Source organism: Zophobas morio, unplaced genomic scaffold (assembly GCF_036711695.1).
Source record: "Zophobas morio isolate AGI-343-1 ecotype UQ-CSIRO unplaced genomic scaffold, CSIRO_AGI_Zmor_V1 ptg000012l, whole genome shotgun sequence".
NCBI classification, from domain to species: Eukaryota; Metazoa; Arthropoda; class Insecta; order Coleoptera; family Tenebrionidae; genus Zophobas; species Zophobas morio.
This window is the reverse complement of record NW_026972117.1, coordinates 15,704,568-15,727,772: the sequence shown is the minus strand read 5'-3', so window position 1 is coordinate 15,727,772 and position 23,205 is coordinate 15,704,568. Positions and strand designations below refer to the sequence as shown.

The 23,205-nt window shown below is 32.8% G+C and overlaps 1 protein-coding gene and 1 long non-coding RNA gene across 5 annotated transcripts in view; one reads left to right on the top strand and one right to left on the bottom strand.

The window, feature by feature from the left end:
- Positions 1–23,205, top strand: part of Sls (sallimus) — a 195,337-nt gene that overhangs the window by 13,160 nt on the left and 158,972 nt on the right. For all 4 annotated transcript variants that reach the window (XM_064054558.1, XM_064054555.1, XM_064054554.1 and 1 more), the window contains exons 4-7: positions 6,154–6,267; positions 6,894–7,734; positions 7,786–8,150; positions 8,395–8,777. In XM_064054558.1, the coding sequence (XP_063910628.1) occupies positions 6,154–6,267; positions 6,894–7,734; positions 7,786–8,150; positions 8,395–8,777 (1,703 nt within the window). The remainder of the gene's footprint in view (positions 1–6,153; positions 6,268–6,893; positions 7,735–7,785; positions 8,151–8,394; positions 8,778–23,205) is intronic.
- On the bottom strand, positions 20,242–21,274 carry LOC135127890 (uncharacterized). The gene is made up of 3 exons (XR_010280297.1): positions 21,090–21,274; positions 20,616–20,993; positions 20,242–20,553 (listed from the first exon to the last, which is right to left on the bottom strand). It is a non-coding gene; the product is annotated as an uncharacterized LOC135127890 (long non-coding RNA).

Below are 23,205 nucleotides of genomic sequence, written 5' to 3'. Positions count from 1 at the left end.
CCGAAAAATAGTTCCAATAATTTCGATGTCCACTCCATACTGAAAATAAGAACATACTGACCTATGAAAAGCTTTCAAGCTTTAATTGTTTCGGAGATAGGTTCTTTCCTCTTTGTAAACATAGATCTTTCTCTCTTTATGTTTTATCTTTTTTGTATCTTTCCGTCATATCTACCAATGTTTTTCGATTGTGTGTGTAAAAAAAATGACCAGCCACAAAGCTCAATAAGTTTGTGTAAATGCCAGGTGTTTTAATCAGTCAGTGATTTTATCTGGCTTAACAAGTAGGTAGTTTATTTTTAACATGTTGTGTGTTGATACGACCATAGCAACGTACAATATTAATAAATTAATTAAATAAATAAACACAGTCTGCAGATATCTTAATAACCACTATTTAAAAATCGCATACAGAAGTTTAAAAATCGTAATAATTACCTTCCATGGGAAATCCAAAGACATGTGGCAATTTTTGTTTATTATGTTAAACAAAAAATGAAAGAAACGGTAAATTTATAATTTATCTTAAATAATGTTTCGGTGATTTAAGGACTGAAAACAGAGTAAATCATTTCTTCATTGTTTGTAATATATAGTTTTATTTAATTTGGACTTATAAAAATAAAAACTTGCCTAAGAATTAATAACGAAAATAATGTTCCAAATGTTTTTAGAAAATAATAATCAAACAGAAGCAGCACCTTAATTGAAAATTAATATAGTAGCAAAGATATCATCAAATGTGGCCTCCAGAATAGTTTAATATTAAATACGCTTTTCTATGGCAACAGGAGATATTAAATCGATAACGTACCTATGTGTATTGCCAGCTGTGGTTTAGATTTTATCGTTACTTTTTTGTTAAAACTTTTTCATTCTCCATTTTATCAATTATTATTGTTGAGGGGAATCCTGAGTGAATTATAGACGACTAAGTAAGGATCTTTGCATTTAAAGATTTGTTAAAGTTCAAAACGGCCAAAGTTATTAATAAGAGCAGTAAGGCAGGAATTTTTCTCGACATTTTTAAAACATCTTGAACATTTTATATATTTTGTAAAGTTGATAGTTCTGTAATAAAAAAAAGTAACTTAGCTTAATAATAATCAAAAATCACAAAATGAATTTTCACATCTTAAAAATAATAATCTTGTTACAATAAACAGTGCACAAAAAATAAATAATTATTCATTCAATTTAGGGAAATTAATCTTTAAATGAAATTTATTCATTCATATAATTTTTTAACTTAAGTTTAATATCCTGTTTAACCATTTAAAAAACCATTAAATATTAGCTAATGCTTTCTAATTACTTTTCCACAGTCAGTATTAAAAGCATAAAAAAGTCTACCCAAACTCTGAAGAAGTATGTTATACAATGTCTTAGATTAGGTGAAATTTGATGCTGCAAGCTATATTTTTTTGGGACAACTTTCGGAGAAATTTTTCTTAATGAGAACTATGCGTGTAATAAATCTTTGTTTGTGATTTATACTGTTTGGTGAAATTTTTGTAATAAGATTTTAATTAAGTTGAGTTTTTAGAGTTTTAATCAACCTTTTCACAACTATACAGTTACATACTTGTCTAAGTTGTTTGTAATTTGTGTGGCAGCTTGAAAAACAAATCAAAACTGATTTAAACCAAGTTTAAGTTTTGATTTTTGCCTGCTGAGACAAAATTTTGCTGAAGTGTTTCTAGAGTCTCTTTTTATATTAGAAGGTAAAACGTTAAAAGGAATTTTTTGTCTGATCATCCCCACCAACACTGTAATCACTTCACTTTAGAATTTTCCTTATTCAATATCATTTAAATTTTATAAAATAATATATTTCGATTTTGTTCTTTGTTATAATTTTTATCATTTGAACCTTCTTCTTCTTCTCTAGTCACATGATACGTAGCTAATAAGCCTGATTACTGGACTTGTAGGGATATTTTTAAAATCAGCACGTGGAAAACTCGTTGCCTGAGAACTTGTTGGATCGACAGACCCCAGCGCGCTCACGCCAATGTCGACTCTAAGCGTTTAGAATTTCTGGGGGAAATAGTTATTATTTAGATGTTTTTATTTACAAACACAATATCACATTTCACATGTTTCACTCGATTTTGACAAACTATTTTGAGAAAATCGAAAAACAAAATTTTAAAAATTGAAAAGTTAAAATATCGAAAAGTTGAAAATTTTCGAAATTGAAGTATAAAACAGTCGAAAAATTAAAAAATCTAAAGTTTAAAAAACGACAAATTATAAATCCAAAAAGTAAAAAGTCGAACTACTAAAAAATCCCAAAACTGAAATATCGAAAAATTCAAAAATATAATAAAAATTGGGAAATTAAAAAACTGAACAATTGGGAAATCGAAAAGCCAAAAATCAAAGTCGAAAAATCACAAACTTAAAAATGGAAAAATTGAAAAATCAAAAACCTGAAAAATCGAAAAATTGAAGAACTGAAGAACTGAAAAATCTAAATTTTGGGAAGTCGGGAAATGGGAAAATGAAAAATAGATTAATTGAGAAATCGGAAAACTGAAATTCAGAAACGTCAAAATTTGAGAAATGAAAAAATCGTAAAATTGAAAAATGAAGAAATCGAAACATCAAAAAATTAAAAAAAATTAAAATGCGATTGAAAAATTCGGAAAATTGAAAAATTAAATTACAGAAGAGTTAAAAATTTGAGAAATTGAAATATAAAACAATCGAAAAATTGAAAAATCTAAAGTTTAAAAAACGATAAACTGAAAATGCGAAAAATTAAAAATCGAAAAATAGAAAAATAGAAAAAAAATTGAAGAATCGAAAAAATGAAAAATTGGGAAATCGAAAAGTCAAAAAATCAAAGTCGAAAAATCGCAAACTTATAAAATCGATAAATTGAAAAATCAAAAACCTGAAAAATCGAATCGAAGAACTGAAGAACTGAAAAATCGAAATTTTGGGAAGTTGGGAAATGGAAAAATCAAAAAATAGATTAATTGAGAAATTGGAAAACTGAAAGGTCAGAAACGTCAAAATTTGAAAGATTAAAAAATACTGAAGAACCGAAAAATCGAAAAATCTAAAATTTAAAACACTGAAAAATTAAAATAACCTAAAATTGAAAAATGGAGAAATAGAAACATCAAAAAATTTAAAAAATTAAAAATTCGAAATCTAAAATTTAAAAATCAAAACCTGAAAAATCACCAAATCGAGAAATAGAAACTCGAAAAATTGAAAATTCAACAAATCGAGAATACAAAACTCGAAAATTTAAAAAATTGAGTAATTGAAAAATCGTATAATTCAAAAATCGAAAAACCGAAAAGTAAAAGATCGAAAAATCAAAAGGTCGAGAAATCGAGGAGTCGAAAAGTCTCAAGAAATTGAAAAATTGAAGATTTTAAAATTCAGAAAATTGAAAAATTAAATTATAGAAGAACTGAAAACTCGAAAAATTGAAAAATTAAAATATCGAAAAGTTGAAAATTTGTGAAATTGAAATATAAAACAGTCGAAAAATTGAAAAATCTAAAGTTTAAAAAACGAAAAACCGAAAATTCGGAGAGTCAAAATACTGGAAAATGCCGAAACTGAAAGAAATATCCAAAAATTCAGAAATGAAAAAATTGGAAAATTGAAAAATCGAAAAACCAAAAAACCAAAGTCAAAAAATCGAAAAATCGGAGAATTGTAGAACTGAAAAATCCAAACTTCGAGGAGTCGAGAAATGGGAAAATCAAAAATAGATTAATTGAGAAATCGGAAAACTGAATGTTTAGCAACGTCAAAATTTGAAAAACTGAAAAATAGAAATACTGAAAAACTGAAAAATCAAAAAATCGAGAAATCGAAAATTCTAAAATATAAAACATTGAACTATTAAAATATCCCAAATTGAAAAACGAATCCAAATTTTTCCAAACGTCAACAAATCAAAACATAGAAATTCTAAAATCTAAAATTTAAAATTCGAAAAACTGAAAATCGAGAAATCGAACTCCAGAATTTAAAAAATTGAAAAATTGAAAAATCGGATAACTGAAAAATCGAAACATCGAAAAATTGAAAAGCCCAAAAGTAAAAAATCGAAAAACCGAGAAATCCAAAAATCGAAACATCGAGAAATGAAAAAACTGAGACATCGAGAAATCGAAAAAGCAGAGGATCGAGAAGTCGAGGAGTGGAAAGCTGTGAAGAAAAAGTTAAAAATCGAAAAACTGAAAAAAAAAATTGGAAAAATCGAAAATTCAAAAATTTTGAAAATTAGAAATGGAAATATAGAAGAACTGAAAACTCGAGAAATGGAAAAACCTAGAATTTTTAAAAGTGAAAATTAAAACATCGAAAAATTGAAAGATTGAGAAATCGAAGTATAAAACAGTCAAAAATTGAAAAATCTAAAGTTTAACGAAAAATTCAAAATCAAAAGATTAAAAAATCCAAGAGTCCAAAAATCGAAAAGTCGAAAAATTGAAATACTGAAAGAAATATCCAAAAAATTGAGAATTTAAAAAATTTGAAAAGTGAGAAATCGAAAAATTAAAAAGCACAGTCGAAAAATCGTAAGCTTAAAAAATTGAAAAATTAAAAAACCTGAAAAATCGAAAAATTGAAAAATTGAAACAAATCGAAACTTTGGGAAGTCGAGAAAATGTAAAATTAAAAAAAGATTAGTTTAGAAATCGGAAAACTGAAACTTGAGAAACGTCAAAATTTGAAATAAAATAAAAAATTGAGAAATCGAAAATTTGAAATTGTAAACATTGAAAAATTGAGACATCTACAGCTGAAAAATCTCAATAAGCGTATTTATAAACCACAAGTTCAGGCCTATGCTACTTTTTAACATTTAAATAACATTTATTCGACAAAATTGGAAAATGTTGATTTTTTCCAAAAATCTTGACGTCTAAGGTAAAAACTCAACACGGATTCATAAACTATAAACGGAGGATATAAAATTTAAATTATATCTAATACTGTAAAATTTGGAGTTTTTAATGATAGTGTCAAATTATAAAGTGCAAGCCAATTTAATTCACGGAATTTTAATATGAGGTTATCCCATATTTTTGGGTGGAACGAACAGACGAATTTTGATCAGCGATTTACTACATTTACGACAACATTAAAACGTATGAAAAAATTCAGAGCATTCATTTGTGCAATTTCTAAGTTAAATTGTAAAATCTCGGACAATTTTGTTTTTTTTTTTCCAAAAACTTACATGCGTTATTCAAATACCAAAACACAATTTTGAAATAAGAACACCAAATTTGTATTGGAAATGAACATAAAACTGAAAGGTCTAAATTCCATCTGAACAGCCTTAGGATCATTTACCAAAATGTTCAATCTATAATTAACGTGTACTACAACTAGAACATTTACTTAATAGGGAGGTGTGTGATTGATTTTCTGTGTGTAACTGAACACTGGCAGGATCAACTTCAGTTAAAAACTCAAACTAAACAACAATTTAGTGAACGATCAGTAGTGAAAATCACTGGTGTAAACGATATTTTCCTGGGTATTTTATCCAGGAAGTCCGAGACGCTGTACTCCCAAATTATTGCATAGATCGTACTGGAACAATTCATTGACCTGCAAGGTCGCCAGACTTGACTCCATTGACTTTATTTGCATGACCTTCTGTACTCGTATAGAATCTATATAGGTTTGAAAGAATTGAAAGCCGCTGGAAATCAAAGGTTAACAATTTCTCCTAGATTAAGAAGTTGTTTTTCGAAAGATTTGTTTCTGACATTATACTAAGAAATCACCCCAAAGGTAACAGTGCCTTTGAAAACATTTTTTAATTCTCTGTAATCATTCAATTTTTCCTTTTATGACTTAGCTCAAGAGATAAAACGTGGCCGTTTATTTCAATTTCAAAAACAAGTGACCACCCGCATCAATTTAGCTCACGAATGCTTTTACACCAGATGTTCAAAAAACTAAAATCCCTCTTGCATTTAGCAGCAACTACAAATTAATTTTGAATTATAGTTATTTTATGTAGATTGCTTTTCGCCAGTTTCACGAAAGCATTGACCCAACACGAGGAAAAGTCCGAGTAGCTCTTTCTCCACGCACAACCGCTTGCCCTCTACCGCTCAACTCTTTTGCAATCCAATAAAAATCTCTCTTCATTAACAGGTCATCTTCATTCCAAGATGTCGCCTGAACAAGTTCGTGGACCAGTCGCAGCTTCCTCTCGAGCTCGGCGGCACCTTCATCTACGACCACGACAAGTGGATCGAGAACAGACAGGTACGATCTCTTCTTTCGACAGGCCTTGCTACTTTCGCGGTTTTATTTTGGCGATAAGAGCCAAAAGAGGCCTCGCGATGATATCATCGTAAATTCGGCGGCCGAAGAAGTCAACAGTCGGCGTGGGATGGGCGCGATGGCCTTTGCAAGAATGCATGGGTCGATCGAATCAATGGTCGTGGGCGGGAACGGCCGATGGTCTAATCAAAAGACCATAAAACCGTAGAATTGGCGTTTTGTTATCTCGGCGTGATCACAGCTGGTTGCGGAAGCGTTTGACGACAGGTGGCTTTGACGAAATGTGGCACGGCGTTACGGGTCACGTGTGGCGGGCCTCGTGACCTCGATTTGCGAATGGGATTGGCGCGGACGACCGGGTTGCGGATAAGGCGGATTTTTGGAAATTGGGCGGGAAGCTTATTGAGTTATATTGCCACGGCAACAGCGCGCGCGTTACATATACAGCTGGTTTCAAAAAAAAGTAAATCTACGTTACGAGCTTTTTACAATCGACACGTTAGTCAATCATAATCATTCAACGTATAATTGGTCACATAAGCGGAATAAATTAAAAAAGTAATAATGCAGAAAAAAATGATAAAAAATGTCTTCCTGTTTAATTACAGAAAGTTGAAGACTTCTACTCCAACACCACTACGGCTCTTCGCGACTTGGACGAACTCCTCCAGTACCTCAACTCCTGCAAAACGCTTCGCTCTTCCGACCTGGAGGATGTCCTCACCGCTAGCACCGACATGGCCGAAGCGACCCGACTCCTGGTGCACAACCTCACAGACACCGGCCAGCAGCTCCTCCAGACCATCGAGCACGCCAACCGGACCCGCAAATTCGCCTCAGAATTCGAATCCATGTCCACTCCTCAAGAAATCCTCGACACCATTAACCGCATCGACCACCTTCTCGTCACTATGAAGACCAAACAGCAGCAGATCGAAGACGAATGGTTGAAGCTCCAGAAAACGGTGATCGACACCAAAGACTTGAGTCTTCTGGAAGACGGCGTGGTCAAAGTAACCAATTGGATTCTGGGTCCTGCGGAGAATCTCTTGAACTCTAAGCAGAAAGTGGGTTATGATGTGGCTTCAGCTGAGGAGCTGAGGAGGGAGCACGAAGCTATCGAGTTGCAGTGCTGGGACACCTATGGGGCGTACGCGGAATTGTTGCACAAGATTGAGCAGTTCCCGAAGAGCGAGTTGGTGACGTTTCAGTACAAAGATCTGTTGTCGCAGAAGGACTTCATGGATTTTGTGTGTCGAAGTTTTGCTTTGAGGTTAGAGAAGAGGAGGAATGTGTTGATTACTTCGTTGAGGTTTTTCCGGTTGGTTTCGGAGTACTTTGATAGGACAGGGGAGGTGTTTGATTCGTTGGTGATGGGGAGTAAAGTTGTTGATTTTACAACTGCAGGTCAGAAGTTGAAGCAATTGCAAGAAAGCCAAGCTAGTCTAGGTGGGGATCAAACTTTTGTTGTGTTGTTGAGTTCTTTCGTTTGTTTTGCAGATGCTGTTGAACGAGAGTTGGTCAAAGAAGGCGAAAAGTTGTCGGATATGCTCTCCATGCCCATCAAAGATGCTTTAGGACGCGAAATTTATGTGGATTATGCTGAAGACATTGTTAACGTTCGGGACATACTAGACGCCACTACTGCGCGGAAAAATATCTTCAGTGATAGTGTTGAGTTGCAAAAGTTGACTCTGGAACAAATTACACATATTTACAATTATGAAAAGGATGTAACGCAAGCTATACAGTGGCTGGATGAACTGTTCCAAGTTTTACTCAAAGATCACGGACATGTTGGCTGCACGGTATATGAAATTCAGGGCCAGAAGGATGAACATCAGGCTTTTCAAGAAACGGCAAAGGTGTGTATATTTTTTCTGTTTTCAGGCAACCAGTAATACCGATACTTGGAAAAGCTTTTACTAAGATGTAAATTAAAAACTGCTTCCATAAGTACCGTAAAACATGTTGTTAACCCATGTCACTTGTGGGCAACAATTATGAATGAAATATGCATTTAAAACCGCTGCAGGCCCACTTTTTTGTGAATGATTTAATTCTGTAGTGTTGTAATTGTGTTTTAGTATATTTGTAATTTTCTTCCAGGATACTTACAATTATGGGTGTCAGCTTCTTTACGCCTCCTTCCAGCTACGTCAATCATGCAAATTGCCCCTTGAGGACCACGAGGGTCTTAATAGGGGACTAAAATTCTCGTGGCAACGATTGTTGAGCGTTTCACAAGAACAAATGACCAGATTAAGAGTAAGCGCAGTGTTTCACCGTTCCGTGGAGGACCACTGCAATCAACTGAGGGATCTAAGAGAGGCTGTGGCTACAATTCCGTTCATGGATTTGGTGAAGAAGAAGGCAAGAGTTAAACATTACTTTGGTGTAAGAGAGAAACTGATGGTTGAAGTTGGAAGAATGGTTAGGTTAGGGCGATTGTTAAGAAGTAGATTGAAGGAACCTTTGTATTACAGCGACATGTAAGTACTTTGCTAAAATTTATTTAGTACCAAAATTTTACTCGTTTGTTTATGTTATAAAAATGTAAAAAATAAGTGTTGATTTTTTTCAAGTCCAACAGGTTCCGTTATTTATAATTGTCCGTTTTGTTAATTATTGTATACATTATTTTCGCCACTTTAATTGTAATTTTACAGGCATTATATTTTCTCAGAGAACTAATAGTGTATGATGAAAAAAATCGTATAGTTAGATAGTACATTTTATTTTTAAAATAACTATGTTGGCTAATTGACCCTTCATTTGACAGTTATTTGATCGTAACTGCCAAATTGAATAAATAACGCGTTAGTGTTGCCAACATTAAGTATGTTAAAAATAAATTGCACGGCCCACTAGAGGAGTTTTCTTCAATCATACGGTATTAGGTAGTTACGACTTGCTTAACTTCTATAAATGGTACTCGTACAAGTTTGGTCAGTGGATTTAACTTTATTTTGGATTGTAGGCAACCAGTAATACAGTATTGTGTAGTGTACTGCTGTGAAGGTGAATGTGCTCTAATTCTGAATTCATGACAGCAATTCCGGACTGTCAATTCACACCTGTTATTTTTGTCATAAGTTCGCCAAACAAATACGATGGGAAGATGGCAACTACTGATTTGGTGCCATAAATTTCAATTTGACAATCCGTATGCCATCACAACACTTTGAATATGTCGCCAACTTGACAAAAAAATCACAAAAATTAATAGTCACTCGATATTTATATACAACGTGATTATAAAAGATGTATAGTTTTGGAAATTTCATTCTACACTATAAAATTTTATTAGCAATAGCGAGACCGACAGTAGTACAATAGCAAAAGATATTTACAACTTGAAGTTGTCGCGTGCCGATAATCCCCAGATGTTAGAAAGCAGAATGATCCAAGTTCGGACAGGGACCATCGTTTTATTTTATGAATACAACTAATGTTCTCCGACAAATTCGGGTGAACTAGTTTGAGCCATAAATATTGTCCATCTCGTTATTGTCAATAAAATTTTATAGGGTAGAATGAAGTTTTCAAAACTATACATCAAGTCATTGTTTTTTCGATGTTTGTTGGCTGATAGATAGGCAACCATTAATTCAGGTCGAATATTTGATATCGAGGTATTTCAGTGGGACAACATTTTTTTTTTATTTCTAATTATTGTTGAGAGGAATACCGAACTCAGTAAACAAATATTTTTTCATAAGATATCGAATGGAAATTATAAGTAAATGAGTTTTACGTTATTTAACGACAATTTTTGATATTTAGCTATATGGTTTAAACTGACGCTTACACCTGTTAGTCAAATTTTCAAGTTAGTTAACGTCTTTTTATCTATTACTTTATCAAATACAAGAAAGATTAAAAGTTGTACATAATATGACATGCCCACTACATAAATATGTGGGCAGTCAGTGACTTACTGAAATATCTTTTTTTTCACGTATGTAATTACCCGACTTGTAAGTAAGTTGTTGTGTACATATAACTTATCTCACGGTCATTACTAAGTTTACTACTGCTATACTGTCCCCCAGTTTAGTAAAATGTTTGAAAATAGACGTTCTTCATAACCCAAACATGCCAACATGATGAGTCATTTAGCGCACAGAGCACGATTTCTCATTTCTTATTTGAAACAGAAAAAAGTCAAAGAATAAAGTTGTAGGGTTATTTGAGGACTATATTCTAAAATTATTCTTAAATATACAGAATGTTCTGTTTTTAAGGCGTAACACACAACTTAGTTTTTTATATAAAACACCATATATATCTTGACGTATTTTAATTGCTGTCTTCTTAGGCTTTACAATCATGATTTATTTTTGAAATTATAATAGGACGTTATTCCAATTATTTTCAAATTGTTGGTGGGAATGAATGGTCAAATTTTGGTTAGCGCTTTACTATCTACATCTAATTCCTAATCCTCATACACATACAAAATTGACAACATCGGTTCAGTAGTTTCGAAGATTACGTGTCTAATGAGTAATGACGGAAATGGGTGACTACTTTTGCGTACTCTGGAGGTCATGAAACGTCAAGAAAACATAAAAGTGGCCATTCATCCGATGGACTCGATTACTATACTCGTACTTCCTTAGCTTACCTAATAACCTTCCATTGTCAAAAGATTTCAAGAAAACTGAAGAGGTCAATCAAAATATGTAAAAATATATAGTGTGCTTAATCTATACTTATAATATAATAAAGCTGAAGCTGTTGTTTATTTGAACACGCTAATCTCATAAACTACTGGTTCAAATTCAAAAAATCTTTTTGTGTTGGATAGTCCATGTATCATATCTACATATAGGCTATATAAAATCACGCTACGATCATTAGGAGCGAAGTAGCAATGAAAAATTCGGAAAAACGGGAAAATTATTCCTCCTTTGACAGCTTCTGTTGCTTACGCTGCTTAAACGGTTAAAGTTACGTAAAAACCATGTATGACGAAATTGTTCCCCTCTAAAAGTTCTAAAGAAAAGTCCGCGACAGCATATGTCTATCTTTTAAGGTCGAGTCAGTATAGCCTTTTTTATGGTAATGAAATTTGTTCTAAAATAATAATGCATTATGTATAAAATTCTCGCGTCACAATGTTTGTAACCGAACTTCTCCGAAATGAGTAGACCGATTTGTATGAAATTTTTTATGTCTATTCGGTAGGTCTGACAATAGGTTGTAAACTATTTTTTAAACCCCTAAGTGATAAGGGTGGCCCACCCTAAAAAATTTTTGTCTATTTTTTTGACAATTTTTTTTATTTTTATATTTCTAAGATTTGGCATCAAAAAATACACATAACCCTAAATTTTCACCTTTCTACCACCAACCCCCATTTATTAGTCATCTATAAAATAAAAATCAATTGCTGTTCCTATTAGTCTCGCTAAGACTCAAAAACGGCTTGACCGATTTGAAGAAATTTTTATATTACGGGGATTGTTTATAAATTAAAAAAATAGGGGAAACTTAAAAGAACAGCTAAAAAATCAAAAAATCCTAAAAATTTTGTATGGGAATCGCCACTTCAAATTAATTTCAATGGTTGTCGTCTAACTGAAGTGTCATACAAAACTAATTCTATCGTGCGATTGTGAAAAGTATATTGCATTTCAAATCGTTCTTTGTTTTTTCGTAAAAAAACGGATATGGAAGTTGATCAGCGTTGTGCTCATAATCAACATAATAGTCAAACATTGAAGCGAGACATTGGGTGGTATGAATAAAACTGAGTAGATACTTATATTCGAAGTACGAAGTACCTACTTCATTATTACTCTTATATACCTGAACATCTACTCTATGTACTGAGTACCTACTGGGAAACATTGTATCTCCCCGGCCACAAACTGAACATCTACGCGTTTTGTGAGCATTTAATCTAGAAATGAGCATCGGCGTGGCAAATAACTGAGCTGTCTGTAAAGTAGCTTAGAAAACCAGTAGGATCGTTGTAAGAGTGAATTTTAACTAAACATGGTGACTTTCATGAATGTGGACCGTCGTCAAAAGGTGCATTCAGTTTGAAAAACACATTAGGAGCAGGAATATCGAAAACTTTTCATGTAATTAACTTTTATTTATGCATAAATTGTGCAGTGCGTTTTTTCTAACACTGGCCATAGAGATTCCCATCTCAAGGTGTCTACCCCATACTAACTTATATTTTGGTGACTCGATTTTTGCCTTGATGGTTGAACACTGTCATTGTTGTCCTTTTTTGTTGTATCGAGATGCTACTTGAGCATCAACTGTTACTTACTGAAGTATTAGTATCATCTAGAAAAACTAGAAATATTTTGATTTGATATTCGAGTAGATACTTCATATTTCGAGTATGAGCATCTACTGAGTTTTATTTATATCAACCATTGTCAAAAAATTGATCGAACGTTGTTTCGACAGAACTTCCTTCGCACCAAAAGTATAATGAAACATATTCAGCATTTTCGAGTTGAGTCTTTTCTTCACACAATTTTGTGATGACCTAAACAACATTTACTATCAACACGTAGGTATACCACCTTGGATTGGTGCAGTGTAATACTAAAAATAACTGTATTGTATTCCCAAAATTATCTGCGAAAATCGAGTGAGCCATTCCATCAATTTTTTGGGGGGAATAAATAAATATTCTTAACAATTTACCATGCCTACAATAACTTTAAAACGTCTGCAAGATCTCAAAGTATTCATTTTTGCAACTCTTGAGTTATTCACTAAAATAAATTGACTGATCCATATATTTTTTTGAGTCACTGTAAAAGCAAATCTAAAAAATATGAATGCAATGATAAATTACGAAAATATACTGATGATATTTTCCACATTTTAGATAGGATTTATTCGGCAAAATCTTGAGATGACGTCTTCAAGTTTTTGGGCTTGATAAACAGATATATTTTGATTGAAAACCTACCATGTCAAACAGTAACTTCAAAACGTCTGCAATATTTCAAAATTCAGTTTTGCAATTCTTGATTCAATCAATAAAATAAATTGACTCAGGGGCCAATTTCAAGTTGGTTTGCAATTAATTGCAAGCTCCGTTGCTATGGTGATCTCGTAGAACTCTTAATACAAACCATTATATTTTTGCGAGGTTACCATAGTAACGCAGCTTGCAATTAATTGCAAACCAACTTGAAATTGGCCCGTCAGTGATTAATTTTTTTGAGACACCCCCTATAAGCAAAACTAAAAAATATGAATGGAATGATAAATCACAAGTATAGTCTCATCCTATTTTGGACATTTTAGATATGATTCATTTGGCAAAAGTTTGGGTTGACGCCATCAATTTTTTGGAGGGGATAAGTAAATATATTTTGAATAAAAATTTATTATGCTTATCATATGTTTAAAACATCTGCAAGATTTCAAAGCATTCGATTTTGCAGATTCAAAATTAAATTGTAGGTGAAACGGAGTTCACGGGGTCAGCTAGTTAAAAATAAACTAAGATGTGTGTTATGCCTTAAAAACAGAACCTCTGTATAGTTAAAAATAATTGAAAGTATAGTTTTCAAAGAATCGTGCAACTTCGGTCTTTGACTTTTTTTCTATCTGTAATAGCAATTAATGAAATAAAACATAGTATATACCAGTTTATGAAAGAATGACATTCAATAAACAATAATGTCAAAAGATAAGTTTATTGCACAAGTACAGAAGGTTAGCTAATAACGCATACTGATAAATAACTTGACTAACCTAAGAAGATGATCTCAACAGTCAAGAGTTTCTGTTGTAACATGAAATTGGACAATGGGTCCAAAGCATTGACGAAAGGATATTACAGAACATTTTGAAATAAAAAAAAAAGTGAATATATGCCCTGAAGAAAATGGCAAACTGTGACGTTTCACCACAATAAATTTCTTTCTTTTTATTTTAATGAATTAATTTAATTTAATTTTTTTGAGATAAGAAGAATTTAGGCAACCAGTTATGCAGGTCTCGTATCGGTCGTGAATCCTTGAGGGTTTAGTAACATTAGCATAAATTGATAGGCGGCACACATCCATGACCTACTTCGACCCTATAATCATTTATAGAAACTCTGTATAATTTCCATTGTAGTTCAATTACTTTCGATCTATTGACATAGAAACAAAATGAAAAGATTGTGTTGTGAAGGTAAATGTGTTCTAATACCGGGTGACTATTAAAGATTGAAGTAAATTTTTGTGTTGGCAATTTTGAATTCCGGATATGATATACAGGGTGAATCACTTACCGCGCGTTTGTCGATTTCTCATTAATACTTGAAATAGAAAAAAAGTCAAAGAACAAAGTTGTACTGTTCTTTGAGGACTATATTCTAAAATTATTTTTAACTATACAGAGTGTTCGTTTTCTAAGACGTAACATACAAATTGGTTTTTTTAAAATGAAACGATGGTACCACGGTATTCCAATGTTCTTAAAATTTTTTGGCAATGGAAGGCTTCACAAAAAATCGCCGCAGGGTTATTTTTAAAGCATGCCTTATAATATTTTGTGGATGGATAAAGAAAGATACGCGCTTTGTTATGGTATCAAATTAATCAAATTTTAATATACAGAGTGTTCATAAAAATTCTACAACTGTACCATTTTCAAATACTTATCTATATTTCAATTTTTTCAAAATGGAAAACTTTGTGTTTTATTACTTTATCTTTCTGATACTTAATAAGATGTCGAGGACCGCGCGCTTTGTAAATTTGGCCTTGAACTGTGATCATCAACAAAATGGAACCCTTGTAATAACCCAAACATTCCGCCAAAATTAAGACATGCGCACGAAATTTGAAAAATCCGCGAAAATTTGAAAAAATGGCCAATAACTGTGATCGTCAACAAGATGGGACCCTACGTTGTGTTTTGAAATGGCGGAATGTGTTCTGATGCAAAGGTAGAAGAGTGACCTTGAATTAACGGCACAAAAATATGGTGGGAATAATTTTATTAAGTTCTTTCTCTCTCTCTCTTTTTTTGGGCTGTATTTTCCAGTTACAAAAAATCTCGTTCTTTTCAAGTACAAAATTACAAATTTTAAACACATAAACACAGGTTGTTCTTAAATGTACATAATGCTCTATACAATACAATACAAGAAAATAAAATGTGTAATTTCTAGAGATTTGGTGAAATTAAATAACAATTTTATCGCTTTTAACAAGCCCGAGCGCGTTCCGGGAAATCCAGGAGCTGCCCAATCAACGTTAGTCTAAACAATAAATGACGCAAAATGTGTCGAATTTCTGAATGTCGCGTCTCACCACCGTTGCAATACGTGAGATCGACGAATTATCAATTAAAAATCATGGTAAACTTTACTTACACATGGGGGTAACCATGGTGTCCCGTTAATCTATTGTGAATTTGCCCTTCTGTTAGATTTCCACAAGAAAAAAAATCTACATTACAAAAAAACGCCTTCTTTCTGCCGCTAAATATAACTTGAACCGGGACACTACACCCTATTTAGTATTTTTTGATGGTTGGAAAAGTGCCCTTATATCAAAATGCAAAATATGAATGGTACATTGTTTATTCCTCTATTTTGGAGAGGGAAAAGCTGTGAAACTTAAGTATAGGCAGTCTGTGACCCCTTCTCGATCATTTTATTCTATTTATCAGATATAACACACACTATACACTCATATTTCTATGCCTAAAAAACCTGCCGCATATTATCTTCTGTACCCCATCTTCGTAAAAGATCCAACTATTAAAATCATCAAATGTATAATTTAACATATATTAGGGCAAATGACATCTGAGAAAAACCGTCAGTTTTAAGCACAAACCGTGTATTCCGCTTTCTCCACGAAATTTTGCGCTTTTTTCAATTCAAATTCAATATTTCTCGAACTTAAAATGGTAACTGTACGAGGAACAAAATTACCAAACTCTATCAAGAATTAAACAACAAATAATTTACATGACTTTAAAATATGCAATTCAAGTTAATGGTTAAGTCAAAAGCAAACCCGATGGCTTCGTTTCGGGTCTACGATTATATTAATTTAATTCAATAGATCAATGTTGAAGATTAGTTTAAATGCCATAAATGAACCCTTTTTAAATTTCAAGTGAGAAGTAAAAAAAAAAGAAATGGTTTTATAATATAATTCTTCTGATAGATAAACAAATAGGAGTATGTTTTATTGAAGTACCTACTGCTTTCTTTTGAGTAATAATATAATATTGAATAGGAAATTGGTCGTACTTCCAATTATTTGCTTTGGTTCTTTTTTCTCTACTTTGCAGATCCATTCTTACTGACATACTACATTGTCTGTGACGTCATCGATATCAATTGCCAATTCAAAGCTATTTTCACCGTAGATTTTAATTGTAAACACTTCAAGTACAATTGCAAAAATTATCGCTCTTGTTGTTTGAGATATTTTCGTTAAGTTTTAGCTAATCTCTAGTACCTATAAGTATTTATAGAAAAAGATTGCTTAGTTTCCGGTCGTTATCTGCAATTAATACCGTCTGTTTAAATTGACCTATGACTTATGACGGAACAGAACGTGTGCAGATCTATAATTTTATAACATAAATTAACGTAAACTTCTACCTCTGAAAATCGAAAAAGCTTTATTGTAAGTTTGACAAAAATTCCTAAATCTGTTGGAAGCTCGGAATGTTTTTGGAATGGTAATAACCTTGCGTAGGTTTAGAGCTTTCGAGTGAAGGTTTCCGAAAAGCTGCGTTTTTTTGGTATCAAGAGGGATCCCGTGTTAAGGGTATGATCTCACTCTACATTTAAAAAAATTATAGATTTGATATTTTGCACGTCTTGGCAAACAAAACTATCAAATTGGCTTAGTTAGCCAACCGTAACGTTAATTACACAAATCATTAAATCACCATAGTCGATGTTTCCTTTGAGGTTGTAAATTAAGTGCAAGTACTGAGATCTTATTGTAAGCTATAATAACGACTGATCGTTACAATATCTAAATATAATTTCAACAATTCAAAGCAAGTTTCTTAAATTTATTTTGGATCTTCGTCTGTTTTGTTTTTCATTTTTTTTTTCATAACGATCTTGTATTTTCGTTCTAACCTTGGCTTTTTAACAAAGATAAAAGATCACAAAGGAGTTTAAAAACAAAACCGCTGACCACATCTTGATTCATTTGAGGTCCGTTAATTGCACGATCATAATCGCTTGTTGATTCACTTTCTTAAAAAAAAAGATTACCCACTGCTTATCTATATTTAAAACGGCCTAGTGCCATTAATTCTTTACCTAAAGATAAACAGAAAGAATAGACGATGCACCGAAGTGGATATGAAACAATATTTTTAGCCAGACGGAAAACTCGCTTTCCCATTTCAAAACATCAGGCAATTGAGAAATCTATTTTTGTTTGACGTGCACGTCGGCTTGGCCGAGTGCACTCTGGCAGACCTTCCAGAAGAAAACCCCTGAAAATAGGCGAAATTTCGTTTTCCGCGGTGTCAATCATTTCGACCGTTTCCACAAACGAACTTCATTTTCTCGCAAAATCTTACGTATATTCTCACGTTTATGTGCTTTGAATTCTAATTTTGAATTTTAAGTGGTGGGGCCGGCAGTTACGCCAGTGGCGGCCGGACCGGCCCGAGTTCAACATCTTCTGGTGAGAAAAATTTATTTGAAAAGTGGCCCTAAGCTCTTGGTAACTGTACTAATAATAAATTAACACGGAGTGTGTGGAGTTGGATAATTTTTAATTCTAACGTGATACTAATGTTTTTTTATTGTAGGAATTTATTATCGGGTTTGATATTTATTCTCGTGATGCCACCTTCGAGCCCACTTTAGCTACGCCCACGCAATTTTCATGTTTTTTTAAAATAAAGCAAAATATTTTATTGTGCGTGATTTTCGAAGATTAAATTAGATATGAGGTACAGTCGTGGTGAATTCGGAAAATGTTGCAATAGACTTATCCGTTCATAAATTAATTACTAGGATTTTTTTATCTTATCTGATCGATTGCGAATCTGTTCGATGAAGATGTCACAGAATATTTACGTGTCGATAACATCTGTTTATACATTTAGTAACACTTGTCGTCGTTCAAAAAATATGATACGAAAGTTATGGTAATATTTTGCAAAGTTTTAAAACATTTGCTTGGTTTGAAGAACATTGTTTGAAATAAAAATGCTCTAAATCCATTATATTTGTTATACATAATTAATTTTATTTAATTAGACATTTAGTATTGCTGTGTTTAGCAAGTGCTTTTGTACATTTTTCACAAATATAGTGATTTATATGCTTTTTGAAACCAGTAGATGGCTCTGTTTGGCAAACGTCAAATAAAGGCTGTCAAAAGTGAAAATGTGTTTGTAACTCACAGTTAAGTGACAAGTTTTAAATATTTAAGAAGACTAAATCTATTGTTTGTTTAATCAGATTGTGAGATGTACATTGTCGCCGTAAAATATTGAACAAGTTCTTTAAAAAGTAATTAAATATCAATATTAAATAATTTAGTAAAAAACTTGAACTAGTTAAACATTTTCTCGTTCTATTTTAGAAAAAAGTTGAACGTCTTCACTCTGAAAGTCAAAATTTCTCAAATTACGTGCCAAAATAGCCTGTTGTGAAAATGTTGTGAAATGTTCAAGCGCTTTGGTTCAATTTCAAAATAGTTTATTTATGTTGACACAATTGACAATAGTGTCCGAAGTGAGTTAGAACCCGAATCTCTGCACGAGTTCAAATTTTCCACCCCAAAAATGAACTAGAACCCCCACTACATAATTACTAATGGCATGGCAAAACAGGCTTTCTACATATTGTATTAAACGGCAGCTAAACCTAACTACAAATTTATTTATATGTTTAGAGATTTATTTATTAATCTTAAGATGAAAAACAGTAGTTTTATCTCACTCATAAAAATCTTCGCCTGCTTTTTACCTCATTAAGTTCACATAAAGTACAACAGATATCTGAGATTTTATCAAACATAAGTCGAGTACAAGTTGACAACTTTTCTTCAGTAATCAAAAATAAAACTACTAAGAATTTCTCTTAATTCTAAATATTACGAGAGTGTAAATCGGAAAAGCACTGCAATATCGTCAAATTTTCTGTTTTTTCGATGTTTAATAGCTCCTAGATTACGAAAAAGTATTGATAACAATGCTGGTATGTCAGTTCATAGTTGTCAATTTTGACATGAGGGTACCTAATAACCGTGTTAAGAAGATTGCAGCTACTGACTTGCCATAAATGTCAATTTGACGACTAGGTATAACACTTTAAATGTGAAAAAAAAAACTCAAGGCGGATTCATCAACCACAAGTACAGGAGAATATTATTTTATAAAATTTCAATAACAGTTACTCGTCAAAGTGTAATTAGACAAATTTTGGTTGAGATTTTATCATCTATACGATCATCGACACACACAAACGGAAACGGTGACCTATTTTTTCTCACTGTAGCTTCCATAAAACGTCGAAAAACCACGTCCTTCGCTCGGGAAGTAAAAATGCATAATTCTATTAATTTTGTTGATGAAATCAAGAACTGTAGACTTCATTTTCGCAAATTTCTAAAACTACTTTTTTGTTACTTCCTGAGCCTAGGCTAATCAAGTCGATCGGGCGACTTGCCAGTTTCATGTTTTCTTGATGTGTTATGACGCTTAGAGTACGAAAAAAGTGGTCTCCCGTTTGCGTGTGTTTGCCTGTCTGTCTGCTTGTCCATCTATGTTGATTTTTATTAGGTAGATATTCTCCGAAACTATCAGACCGATGTCAAATTTTGTATGTATATATTAGGATTATCATGTAGATGGTTAAACGCTAACCAAAATTTGGCTAATCATCCCCACCAACAATTTGATGATGTCATCTCCAAAATTTAGAATAGAAACAAGTTTGGTCAATTATTACACTTTGTAAATAGATACAAATTATACACTTAGCTAATTTCTGTTTTTATTAATTTTCCATATTATATACAACAAAGCTAACAATACGGCTGCAAGAAAACCGCAACAGGCCCCTAAAAGTGGAACGTATATGTTGTCCATTTTATAAAATTCATTGGATTTTATGGAACGAATAACACTTAATTCGTAACTTATAGATCTGAGATCACGCAAACTCTCCCTGATATCATAAATGTCCGTACCGGTAACACAGCAACTTTCTGCATTACTATTCGAAATATTTTTTAAAAATGCCACCATGACAAGCAAGAAAATTTGAGTACTTGAAATCATCTGTAAATAAAAACACAATAATTAATTATAATAATATATAGAACGAACGTAGACGTACTCACTTGTTTGGTAGATAACACGAAAGCACAGATTCACACACTCCAGCTAAAAAGTATGAAATAAAAACGAAAGTAGTTGTTTTCATCATTATTAAAAGCGTGATAAGAGCTATCTTTAAGTACTTTGAAGGAATGCAAGCGGAATTTTGTATTTCGTGTGTTCATCATTCGTCTTCATCGTCTTTGCACGTTATATATAAAGTTGTTGACGACACAGTTGCTACAGCTTCGTGGGGCGAGGGTAATGTGCCGCTCGGGCAGTCCACTCGCAACGGGTGGTGTATAATTGTGTCTCTCTGCGTCATCCGCTCGTCGTAGAAGGAATTGTGTCCTTCGACATAAGTGCAATTCGTACTCAGAGTGGTGAGGATTAAGCAAGCCCTGCCAAAATGTACAATTTACGTATTATAATTAGTAAAATTTACAAAGTGGAACGCAGTTGTTTGAAAAAAAAAAATAGTAAACCGCAACATATACCTAAAATAATGGTGTTAGTGTTGTACACTGAGTGAATATCCTTCAGATAAGCTAGGCGTGGCAAACTGTCCGTGATCACACTGATGGCCCAAGGGCTGAGACAACAGTTTTGTGCACCAATACTTGAAATATTTTTTAACGCAAGAAGTGAAACAGTCCTGATTTATAGGTTACCAAATATAATGTCAAATAGCTAAACAACGTGTAAAATTATCACGCACATTTTTATTATTATCAGTAGATGTCACAATAGTGATAAGCCAATCAGTGTCCCATAGGGGAGAGTCTTGTAAATTGACAATAAGGAATGTGAAAGGAAACTATAGAAAAAACATTAACTCAAATTTGTTCATACGAGGCATCATTTCACATATATAGGTTTTGGCATAAAGCGAAACTCATCAATATTGTTGCAAAACATTAAAATGTACTATACTGGAATCTTCTTATTAACATTATAGGAGTATGTTATTTTATAAAATTTAAATATTATTTCCTGTAAAATTTGCCAAAATCAGTCAAAGGTGGGTGGGCGGGGCTAAATATGTTCTTCTGTCGAATGGGAATGGAAACTAGTAATAGAATTTAGAATGTGAAAAAAGTCGAAAAAAAGTGCTAATCGTAACTTTTTTTGTTAAAATCAGTCTTATCTTAGCAAGTACTAGCCCCGCCCACCGCCCTATATGTTCTTGGAAGATATGTCATTAATTTTATTTCTGTTCAGTATAAGATCATTCATTTCATTCAAATCGGATAAAATCAGTCACCGAAAAGAAGACAGGGTGGGTGGGAGGGGCTAATTATGTTCTTCTGTCGAGTGGGAATGGAAACAAATTACAGAGTCTAGGATTTGAAATGTAAAAAAAAACGCTAATCGTAATTTTTGTTTGTTAAAATCAGTCTTATCTTAGCAAGTACTAGCCCCACCCACCCGCCCTCTATTTTCTTGGAAAATATGTCGTTTGCCAAAATCATTCTTATCTAAACAAGTACTAGCCCCGCCCACCCGCCCTCTATTTTCTTGGAAGGTATGTCATTTGCCAAAATCAGTCAAAGGAGACAGGGTGGGTGGGCGGGTCTAATTATGTTCTTCTGTCGAGTGGGAGTGGAAACTAATAATGGAATAATGAAACCAAAATTAATAATAATTTCCTTTTTTATCTACAAAATTTTTATAGAGAGCTATTTTGACGAAACTCTAAAAATTGCTGTATTTCAATTAGCGATTTTAGAAAAACAGTAGAAATTTCTGAAAACACGAAGCCGAAAATGACTTCTGGATATCGAAATCTACAAGAAATAATTCAACTTCAACTAATTTTTGGATGTACATAGTTGAAAAATGGTCGAAAATGTCAAAAATGGCAAAATAAGTCTTATCTTAGCAAGTACTAGCCCCCTCTTCTCATTCTAACGACTAATTTTATTAGATCATTCATTTTATTCAGATCGGATAAAATCAATCACTGAAAAGGAGATAGGGTGGGTGGGCGGGGTTAATTATATTCTTCTGTCGAATGGGAGTGGAAACTAATAATAATAGAATCTAAGGTGTGAAAAAAGTAAAAAAAAGCGCTAATCGTAATTTTTTTGTTAAAATCAGTCTTATCTTAGCAAGTACTAGCCCCACCTACCCGCCCTCTCTCTTTTTGGAAAATATGTCGTGTGCCAAAATCATTCTTTTCTAAACTAGCCCGGCCCACCCGCCCTCTATTTTCTTGGAAGGTACGTCATTTGCCAAAATCAGTCAAAGGAGATAGGGTGGGTGGGCGGGTATAATTATGTTCTTCTGTCGAGTGGGAGTGGAAACTAATACTAGAATAATGGAACAAAAAATAATAATTTCCTTTTTTATCTAAAAAAATTTTATCGAGAGCTATTATTTTGACGAAACTCTAAAAATTGCTGTATTTCAATTAACGATTTTAGAAAAATAGTAGAAATTTCCGAAGAAACGAAGCCGAAAATGACTTCTGGATATCGAAATCTACAAAAACTAATTCAACTTCAACTAATTTTTGCATATAGTTGAAAAATGGTCGAAAATGTCAAAAATGGCAAAATCAGTCTTATTCTTATCTTAGCAAGTTCTAGCTAGATGACGTCATCAAGTTGT